The following is a 10,514-nucleotide window of genomic DNA, read 5'->3' as shown; positions in this document are numbered from 1 at the left end:
CAGCATGACTGTACTCTCTGCTCATGTTGCCTTCATATTAAATCATTCTTAGAACTTAACACTGCACTCAACAACAAACAAATCCTCCCTAACAAAAAAGTAACTTCCAGGTCAAATTACATTATATAGTAACGGTCACGTGGGCCGCAAGTTTGAGACACTGTAAAGGACCTTGAGATGACTGTTATTGTGCTCTGACACAATATAAATAAAACTGAATTGAAATTGATTAAAATTATAGTACACTGAATTTTACCTTTAAGAATTTTGAAACTACCCACCATTTTTAACAAAAGCACAGGATTTTTGTTTACTTAACAAACACAAGTGTAAAAGTCAGTGTGTGTGGAAAAACTCGACAATTTCAGCTATAGTTTAAAATTAAAGTTTAATTATATCAATAAAAGCAATATTACACAGTAATAGGCTTTTTATGACCAGATAAAACCACATTCACCTGTATCAACAGGAAATATAGCCTGAATTTATACAATATCTGAGATAATATTGTATCTTTGACTAAAACTCCCGAAACCTTTAAAACGTACTTTCATTTTCACTTCCTCAGAAACAAACAGAGATTATCTAAACTACATGCAGTGGATTGAAAATGAGCAGATTCCAGTGTTTTCAAACCTTCAGTAAATCTAAATACATAATCCATCTGTCACATTTACAGTAAATGACTTTATAGAAACAGACAAAGTCACAGCATTTTATACAAGATTTCACTACACAGGCCCAAAAGGAATAATCTAAAACTTCTGTATAAACATTTAAATTAAAAAATATCCCATGGCATCCCATTTATCCTGATTGGAATTTACATAGATTGCACAAACAAAACAACACAGTGTTAATCAATACAACACAAAGGACTTGAATTGATTCCCTGCAGCTATTTAATCAGAGTGGCCGGCCATGCACGTCATGCCTGAGTCAACAGCATGCTAGAAAAAACAAGTAGCAGCCCACACAAAGCCACATTCATCCCGTAAACGCAATTTCAGTGTAATTATACAATTTTAAAAATGCTTCCCAGAACTAAAGAGACAGAAAGAAAAATCAACCAAAGCTCTTGACCGGAAGCCGCTTTCCCGTCAGCTGCCCTCATTTCTTCTGGCAGTAGTTTTTGTAGTTACTGCAGGCCTTCTGCATGTCCGTTAAGAAACCTGGAACCCCTTTCTGTTTTGAAAAAACACACGCAAAGAGCATCTCTATCAGCGAGCGTCATTCACACATGTGCCAAGAAGACCCACCTAGGAGTGGCAAGCATTGACGTCAGCCTGCAACACATCTGCGAACCATAACGATGGGAAAGCATGAAGGCAGGCAGAGGAGCGGAGCTCTCGCGGGCCTGCGAGTGAACTCTTTAACGCCCTCTTTAAAGCTCTCATCACAGATCCGTTTAAGCAGGTCAACTATGAACACGTGTGCATTTCAGGGGTTGTGAGGCGCTGGTGCAAACTGACGCCTTAAACACTTCAAGACTTTGAACGCTCCTTTAAACAAGAGCTAATAAATCAGAACGTGTTTCAAATGATGAAGAGTGATGCGCAGATGTTTTGGTGTATGTTAACCACACAGAGCACAGAAGAGGAAGATGTATCTGTTGAGGATGTAGTCTTACATTCATGTGTCAGCCTCTTATAAAAGATGTAGATTTACCCCAGTGAGGATTATGTTTTGCAGTTGACCCATCTGTTTAATGGGCAATCTTCTAGTTTAGAGTTTTTCATGCAAAGTTCTAAATGTGTTTGTTTCCATGCACTGCAGTAAGCCGACACTCACCTTCGCTGCCCAGTTTACCAGCCAGGTGGGAATATTTCCGCCAGGATTGTCAAAGTAATTCATGAAAACTGAAACACAAGCAGGCGGTTCAATCTTTATACAATTTCTGCAACCAAGCCTTCCATTCTGAAAAGTGAAGCTAATGCAGCACGTTTTAAAACCTGCATTCTTTCCAGTGGCCAGCAGGGGGCGACTGTCCTTGTTCAAAAGAGGAATGATTACATAGAACTCTATGAGAAAATGAGTCTACTTCTCACTTGATTTGCAACTTCAGTAGACACTTTTCAGATGCATTTATAAATTCAATCACTCATTTAAAGATTTATTTAATAACTTATTATGTTCATCTAGTAAATCATGGTCCCATATACAGTAAAACAGATGATAAAGCAGGGCATTCTTTAGCCACCAACGAATCTACAGACGCTTTTCTTTGCAAGCTCCTTTGACTACGATGACCTGGATGACTGAGAACCTTCACAGACATACGAGCATATATGTTATTCAGTTTCAGTGAACGGCTCAAATGATGGGCCATTTGTTTAATTTAAACTGCAAATGTATTCACATAAACCTGGAATCTTTCTGTTTAAAAAAAACACATTTATTTACATGAACATAATTATATAACTGCAATTTTTTTTAAATTATATTATTATGTTACGTTTAGTTCCACCAGCTCCGTCACTCTCCAGGGAAACGCTCTGCTTGTAGTCTTTGACCCGCAGCACGCCGCTCTTTTCTGGACACGGCGTCTCCGGGGAGCTTTTGGCAAGGATCAGCCAGATCTTCCTGCCGTCCACATCCAGGTCTTTCCGCTCCCTCACATAAACATACTTAGGTTTAAGCTGTTAGGGAACATGACATGCTTAGAAAAGCATTCACATTCACATTTTTCAAATCTATGAACCGAACGTATTAGTGCGGATCAGAAGGATACGTCTCTGTTTGACAGCGGGAACGGGTATTTCACTTCCCAGTAGATGGCTGACTGTCCATCAAAGTCCTTCTCATATAGCTCTGAATAAGAAAAATGACACAATCATTCAGTGAGCTACAGAAGCACATAAATATCAGGTGGAATACACGATATACTTGGAAAAGAGAAGAACAACCACCAACTATACTAACCACTATATTTTAATGTCTTATGAGGAAAAAAATCACCAAGGAAATGAATATTTTCAAGGAATACACTTGAAATACTGCAATTACCACTTCATCTTTACAGAAAACTACTTGCAACACAAGCAGGTTGTATTTGTACAAGTTGTGGTTTGCATACTGCACAAGACAGACTGCATGGAAGAGAAAGGGCGCTTTAGATTCAATCAAAGGATAATAAAGGAAATCTTTGGGTTTTATTCTCTCCTTCACTTTAATATTTTTCAATATACTAGAACAATTCGCATCTGTTTAAGACACCACAGCTAATATACCAGAGATTTACCTTTAAAGTTTTCCTGCTGATTGATCATTATCTTTAGTTTATTCCCCACTTCTTTTACTCTTATGTAATCTTGCTTTATATTAACACATCCAAAATCAGGAAACTAGTTGCCAGTCAGTTGTAAAGTGGCATTATGGGTAATGTAGGCCCCTCTGATATCTGGATATTTTTAAGGAGAGACACCGAGAAGCTATCACCACAGAAAACACAGAAAATGCTACTGAAATGAGCAGCTTTCAGCTAAAAGACTACAGCTACACCATGTTACCTGCTGGGTACTGTAGATGTGCATGAAAACAGGGATGAAAGAAAAGTGAAACTGTTATTTTAAAGCATTAATGAAGACTAAAAGACCTGAGAATACACAGAGATAAAGGAAAGACAGTAAATGTGGTGCGAACCCTGCCTTCCTGGGCTGTTTCTGTTTTTTTACCTTTCACATATCCATCCCAATCTTTTCGATACGTCAAGTCCATGTAGACATCTGCACACAGCTCTGGAGTGCAGGTGGTGAGCACACCATAGACTTTGTACTCATAAAGTCCAGTTTCCTGCAAACAGCACATGAAAGTTCTCTCTTCCAACTGCAGGCCACATGATGCCACACCCACACTATGCAACTAAGCCCTGACCACACCACTCTGATTAGTGCCAGTCTACATTTCTCACGCCCAGCGAGGAAGTGTGTTGGCCTAGATTCAAATGTTTGGTTTTTTTCCTTTTAACACTGGATTTTCAATGTTTTACGCAAGAAAACTAAAGCAGTACTTAGAATGAGAAATAGATTAGGTACATTTATGTCTTCTAAGAGTAAAAGTCATACCAAATTCCATTCTCTATAACGTGTGCAAATATGAATGAGGTTGAAGTGATTTATTTTAGATTTAAGATAGTTTAAAAAACATCAGTTTTTCTGAAAAAGTTTGTTTTTAAAGAAAATTGTCCAAAGAATCATTTCACTTATATCACTCAGCATGTTTTAAAGTAAACAGATGTGACAATTCACACATAACCTCGAAGAAACATTTTCTATAAGTGAGATTTTTAACTTTAATTCATTGTTATTTACATTAGGCTTCCACTGACAATCTTGTTTTAAATCAACCAAAAAGCCCAACCTAGATGTGTCAGGCATGTGCCGAATTGAAGGGTGGATCATTGTAGTTGCAAGAATGTCTTCAATGAGGTTAGTCAGGGTGTCTGTTTACGCCCCAAGGCAAGGCAACTATAAATCGACTTCTATCCGAATGGAGTTTGGTTGGACTGGTGCAGCAAGTTTCTGAGTGGAGAAAAAACATACTCCCGCTCAGCTTCCGGCTTCTTCCCCATGCTAGCCGCTGCTGTTTATCTTTGCTGCTAATAAATTAAACTAAACTTATACTCAGCTTGACAACAGCTCAACGTTTTGACAGAGAAAAGGTGGAAACATAAAACAGCGACAGCTCAGGCTCTGCAGCGCTCACCACATTCATTCAAACTGGCTCGCCGACTCGCTTTTCCTGCAGCAGAAACTGGAGATTTCCTACCTTGTCATAGAGCCGGTAGATTTTCACTCCCATCGTCTCCACGAACAGCTCCCATCCTCCCTCCAGCTGCGGCTCGTCCAGCTCCTTCCACGCACTCTGGAACTCCTCATCCGTAAACCGCAGCGACATGATGGACTCTCACTGTGACACACCGGCCAGCCCGCAGCCAAGCACCATACTTCCGCTCCCGGCCTTCAAAATAAAACACGCAGCGCAAAGAGCTGCATTTCTGAGACAGGACGTACAGGATGTTTGGACATCACGCTTCTGTACAGATTTGACCTCTCCACACTTGTATTCAGAATGATATTTAATTAAGCTGCAAAATGAACGTGAATGACAGCAATTAAAAAAAAATCTATAGATGCTGGTATTATTATAAATTTTCTAGTAATGTTAATCAACCACCGCAATAAAATGTAATTACATAATAAAACTATAGATTTCATATGGATTTTATTTAATTTTTCAGTTTCAGTTTAACTCATAAAAGTATAGCAACAGTGTCAAGGCGCTTTATATTTATGCTAGAGACCCTTCAAAAATACAGAGAAAATCTCAAGAATCAAACAATCCCCTATGAATAAGCACGTTGTGACAGTGGGAAGGAAAAACTCCCTTTTAACAGGAAGAAACCTCTGGCAGAACCAGGCTCTGGGATGGCCAGATTCTGATAGTGGATTCTGGTAGTTTGATACTAGTTTCAGGACAAACTCTAATAATTAGCCATAATTATGATTTTTTTTTCTTAAATTGGCTAATATATAAAAATTTGTATGAGTCTGTTTAAGAAAAATAGGCTAAAGGGCTAGATTGGATAAGAAGAAGAAAGACCTGGACCCAGGTAAGAAGCAAAGAGGTAGAAAATGGATGGATGGATGAATAAAACTGCAACAACTGTTGGATAAATATTGTGGAGTGAAAAGCTCAATATACAGGTGACTTATATGTATATATATGTATGTATATATTGTATATATTGTGTCTATTTCTTACTTAGTGTATTGTCTGTCTTTGTTACTGTTTATACTGCAGCACTGTAACCAAAATAATTTCCCCTAGGGATCAATAAAGTATTCTGATTCTGATATAAATCTAAAGAAGTGAGGTACTGTTTAATGCAGGGGTGTTAGAATGCTTATTCCGCAGGCTACATACAGCCCAACCTGATGTTATCAGTGAACAGTCATAATGATAAAAGATTATGGAGTGATATGCCATTATTTGTCTTTCATTCATTTACATCGCTTACACAGTATGCCCTTTATCAGCTGATAAACTCAAGGCGTAACAAAACAAACAAAGCGAACCTTCGGACTTCAAAATAAAGGCAGGCAATCAACGTCAACGCGTTTTATTTTGAAACACACCGCCGGATTCACCAGTTTTCCCCGATGGTCTCTAGCTTCGCTCTGCAGTCAGAGGCGCATGAAACAGTCCCGCTAGGATGAGGATGGCAGTGCGGTTGGCAGCTCCTAACCTGAGGACTCTACGATGCGGCAGTTCTCATGAATGGGAGTCAGATTCCAGCCCGGAGTCCGCTGTGAGCTTCAACACTGAGCGAGAACAAACAACATTCACTTTTAATTAGATTAGTCTGGTTAAATAATTCATCAGCTCATAGACAAGTCTCACTGCAGCAGAGGGACACTTTGCAAACTTTGCCACATGGAAAACGGCTCTGAGGTAACGAAGCTTTCTTCTTTATTTCCCACCTAAAACAGGCTATCTGCACTAAATTTACTACACATTAAAAACATATATCGTTACCAGCTGAAGCCAGGCTGTGTCGTTGCTGCTTGTTGCTATAGCTGAACTGGAGGTGTTAGTTATTTACTAAAATTTTATAATTTACTTTTAACTTTATAAATCCTCATTTTTTGTTACCCCAATAAACAAACTTTCATGTTTACCACAAAGAAAGCCTGCAAGAGTTTGTTTGGAGAGTTCCCCACTCTTCACATTTTCTTGTTGTTTAAAAGTCCTGTGGCTTCACAGCTTGCAGCTTTCCCCCCTCCAGTATCCTCCCTTCTTTAAATGGTCCAGAGCCACAAACTACACTTAATTTCTTCAGTCTGTCCCGATGCTGGTCATTATCATTGCAGCTGTGTATGAATAATAGATCAGTCACTTTACAGGAACTTTGTGTAATGCTGAACTAAAGGGTTAGGGTTTGACATTTATATGATTTATGTCCTCTAATTTTTTTTAACTTTTAAGAGAAGACGACTCAAATCAAGAAAATATTTAATCACAAAAATATTAAAAAAGATTCATAAATAAGAGTGGGGGGACGTACTGGTTACAGTTACACTGCTTCTACCATGAGTAAATCATTTACAGTTATTCAAATTTATTTATTTTTTATATAAAACAAATTTTAAAAGCTTTTGTTTGAGGGGAAAAAATACATTTCCTGACTTGAAGTAACAGAAATACACAGATCTGTGCTCTCTTTTCTGGTTGTTTTGTTTCACTGTTTGTGGACAGTAAAGATTTTGACATGTGTGCTGATGTACACAGAAGTTTCTTCTTCCGCTCTAAGGACTTTTAGATACTAAAATCCATACAGTGTGAGACATCAGATACCAGCAGTTACCAAACGCAGCGTCTAAATTTAATGCTGGACATTAAATGGCTTTCTTCATCTTGATAAAGTTGTTTTCCTGGAGGAAAACTGGGACGGTGATGAGATTTTATTATCTTGTGTTTTTCAGTGTCATTACACAGTTAAACCAAAAGGGTCTCCACCCTGTTGGGAAGTAGTTCTGGTGGTAAAATGGTGCTGTTTCTGTATTATTTTGAAATAGTGAGCCCCAAAGTATTGGCTGCAGAATACACAACCCTGGCAGTAGGTGTAGCATCCACCATTGGGCGAGGAAATTCTGCTCATGTTTAGAAACTTGATTAAATAATTTCAATTTCAAACATCTGGACTGATAAAGTCCCAGCAAGTCTTTTCTACCCACTTATTGTGACTCAGCTTTCCATGCAGCAGGCGTGTGTGTGGAGACGGGGTGAGCGCTTGTGAAGATGTTTGTGATTTCGAAGCTCCTTGCATTTCACGGAGCAGTTTGTAATGTCATATCCTGCGCTCTCCAGGGAATGTCTCAGCTCGTGCTGGGCCGAGTGGTCCGGCGTCATTCTCCTCTGACTGGGTCAGAAGGAGGCGGCTGGGATTGTGCAAAGAGGTTACATGGGTTTATTAAAGCAGCATGTGGTCAGGAGGGGGGGGGGGGGGGGGGGGGGTTGTGAAATGTGTTGAATTATAATAAAAAGCATCTGCCAGAGTTTCTTTTGCTGTTTACAGTGTTGAGCAACACGTTTGAGCACTTTCACTGCTTCTTTCTCCACAGACTGGGAGATCCTGATCACAGGGAAAAGATCAATAACGAGGAACCATCTGTGGTCTGTTAACAGAAGACTGCTGGATCCTGAAATGCCAGAAGACGCTAGCAAGGGGGCCATGAGAACACCAGCGACACCAGAGAAGGCCAACAACGCCGAGCGCCCTGCTGTCGCCATGACAGCCCTAAACATCCCCCTAGTTAATGAAGTGCAGCTGACCGCAGCCACCGGCGGGGCAGAGCTCTCCTGCTATCGCTGCACGATCCCGTTTGGCGTGGTAGTGCTCATTGCAGGCATCGTGGTCACCGCGGTCGCTTACAGCTTTAATTCGCACGGCTCCACCATCTCCTATTTTGGCCTTGTGCTCCTCTCTGCAGGACTCTTGCTTTTAGCGTCCAGTGCCATCTGTTGGAAGGTGCGGCTGGAGAGGAAGAAGGAGAGGCGGCGGGAGAGCCAAACGGCCTTGGTTGCAAACCAGAGGAGCATTTTCACTTGAAGCGGCGGTTTAAACAACGCAGCTCCAGGTTTTCTGAGTCTGAAAAGGCCTGATCTCGACACGGTTTGATGAAGAACCAGCTGAAGGCAGATGTTGTCCAGAATGTTTCTTCAGTTTCCGACCTGTAAAAGCTCCGACTCTCAAGGCTCAGAATTCAAAGCTTTACAGACATTGTGAAGGATTTATTTGTCAAACAGACGTGGAGCATCTGGCGAGCTGGGAACGCAGCCAGAAGGAATGTATCACAATTAAGATGAATTACCACTGTGCGGAGTGGCGTAGAGGAAGTCTCCCATTAATCGGCTGTTGGATGTGCCGCCTTTGATTGCAGCGGGAAGGACTGTGGTTTGAAAAAGTCCAGAACAATGACTCTCGCCTCATTTGCTAGGCTTCAACTTGCAAATATCTGTTTAGAAAGTCTCATCTTGCAGGAAATGGGGAGAAATGACCTGCATTTGAAGTATGGTACGTTATAATGGCTGAGAAGGACTATTAAACTTTGAATATGCATCCTCTTTTATGCACTTTGATCCTACATATTCATCATATTATGTAATACATTTCTTTAAAAAAATAATACAAAGATACATCCACATTTTATGTAGCAATACTTAACTACATTTTTACTGTCTATAGCTCATATTGTGTAAAATTAAACTAGCAGCTTTGTTTTAGCTTAATCATTTGCATGTATTCATTGTTACCACATGATCATGATGTTTAATAAAATCATTTTATCAAGCATGTTGTTAGTGTCGCAACTGGACAGAATGAATTTAGTTTTGTCTTGTTTTGCTGTATGTATTAAAAGGAAAGACTGTATATAAAAGATGGGAGTAGCCATGTCACCCATTGGTTTGAAATTTGAAGAGCTAACGTAAGTGTTTTAGCTACGATGTTGGGTTTGTGGAGCGCGAGTGACCGTATTTAGACCAAAGGGGGGAGTGCAGCGCTAGCAAAAATGGTTAGCTAGCTGCATCTAAAAATTCGGACTGCATCACACATACAGACACACCTGCTAAATAAAAGATTAATAAAATACTAGAATTTCACCAAGTGAAACTGGACCACAGACTTCTTGTCCAGTTCAGTGACTCAAATTAGCAGAGGAAATGCTTAGCAGACTGCTAGGCTATTAGCCACAGCACCTACATTTAAGCAAGTTATTTAAAAAATATATAAACCACCCACCATAAAGTTTTTATAAAGAGAGAAATCATCCATTAAGCCCCCAAAATGTCCCCAAAATGCTGCAGTTTTGGTTTTTTTAGGGTTTTTGTTTTTGTCACTCGCTTCGTTTTTTAGCCCCAAACACTGTAGCCACTTTAGCTTAGCAGAAAAATGAGAACTATTGTGAAACTGCTAGCCTGTGTGTGTCCAGATTATCACCAAAGTGTTCTAAAACCCATTGAGTGACATTTAATTAAATATAATATGTAAAGCTTATTTTTCATTTGCTAAGATCACCAGGTTTTTGGTAACATGTGTATGCATGGATCAAACACTTAGCAAAGTGCTAATATAACATTAGTAATGTTGATTAGTGACCTTTAGACACAGTGAGCTCAGCTTATTCCTCTATTTGTAGTTCTTCTAAAATTTTAACTACACACAAAAGTCACCCACCGTCACCTAGGGCATATTCAGTATACAAACAGTGTGGGTCTTTTTGCTACAGCTTGAATGACGTATATATACACTGTCTTATCCATCAAGCCATCGTGTCACCCCTCCACTTAACATTTTAACATCTTTGGACATGATGGACAGAACAGATGTAACTGAATCAGCAGCTAAACAAACTAGGAAACAGTTAGGTAAGGTCACAAATAACAGTATGTCAGTTTTCTCAGACTTCTCTATAATACTACACAAAATATGTTTCCACCACCAAAGGAACTGA

The 10,514-nt window shown here is 39.6% G+C and overlaps 2 protein-coding genes across 2 annotated transcripts; one reads left to right on the top strand and one right to left on the bottom strand.

Annotated features, from left to right (window-relative positions):
* Nucleotides 1–441: 441 nt before the first annotated feature.
* On the bottom strand, nt 442–4,943 carry pctp (phosphatidylcholine transfer protein). Its single transcript, XM_063472453.1, has 6 exons — nt 4,768–4,943; nt 3,675–3,792; nt 2,732–2,811; nt 2,456–2,627; nt 1,792–1,859; nt 442–1,185 (listed from the first exon to the last, which is right to left on the bottom strand). Exons 1-6 carry the CDS (start codon nt 4,894–4,896, stop codon nt 1,111–1,113), a joined length of 642 nt encoding a protein of 213 aa, XP_063328523.1. The 5' UTR covers nt 4,897–4,943; the 3' UTR covers nt 442–1,110.
* Nucleotides 4,944–6,202: 1,259 nt separating this feature from the next.
* Nucleotides 6,203–9,344, top strand: tmem100a (transmembrane protein 100a). The gene is made up of 2 exons (XM_063470872.1): nt 6,203–6,453; nt 8,124–9,344. The coding sequence occupies exon 2, from the start codon at nt 8,207–8,209 to the stop codon at nt 8,609–8,611; it is 405 nt and encodes a 134-aa protein (XP_063326942.1). The 5' UTR covers nt 6,203–6,453; nt 8,124–8,206; the 3' UTR covers nt 8,612–9,344.
* Nucleotides 9,345–10,514: the final 1,170 nt, after the last annotated feature.

Source organism: Pelmatolapia mariae, linkage group LG4, assembly GCF_036321145.2.
Source record: "Pelmatolapia mariae isolate MD_Pm_ZW linkage group LG4, Pm_UMD_F_2, whole genome shotgun sequence".
Classification (NCBI taxonomy): domain Eukaryota; kingdom Metazoa; phylum Chordata; class Actinopteri; order Cichliformes; family Cichlidae; genus Pelmatolapia; species Pelmatolapia mariae.
The sequence above is the reverse complement of the archived record's forward strand: the minus strand, read 5'-3'. Positions and strand labels throughout refer to the sequence as shown.

What these genes read in the sequence shown, in the direction of transcription:
- pctp (XM_063472453.1), bottom strand. Translation starts at nt 4,896, where the DNA reads ATGTCGCTGCGGTTTACGGATGAGGAGTTCCAGAGTGCGTGGAAGGAG. An exon ending in TCTACCGGCTCTATGACAAG is followed by an intron (nt 3,793 to 4,767) that starts GTAGGAAATCTC and finishes TGCTGTTTGCAG; the next exon opens with GAAACTGGACTTTATGAGTA. An exon ending in TTGGGATGGATATGTGAAAG is followed by an intron (nt 2,812 to 3,674) that starts GTAAAAAAACAG and finishes TTTCTTATTCAG; the next exon opens with AGCTATATGAGAAGGACTTT.
- tmem100a (XM_063470872.1), top strand. Translation starts at nt 8,207, where the DNA reads ATGCCAGAAGACGCTAGCAAGGGGGCCATGAGAACACCAGCGACACCA.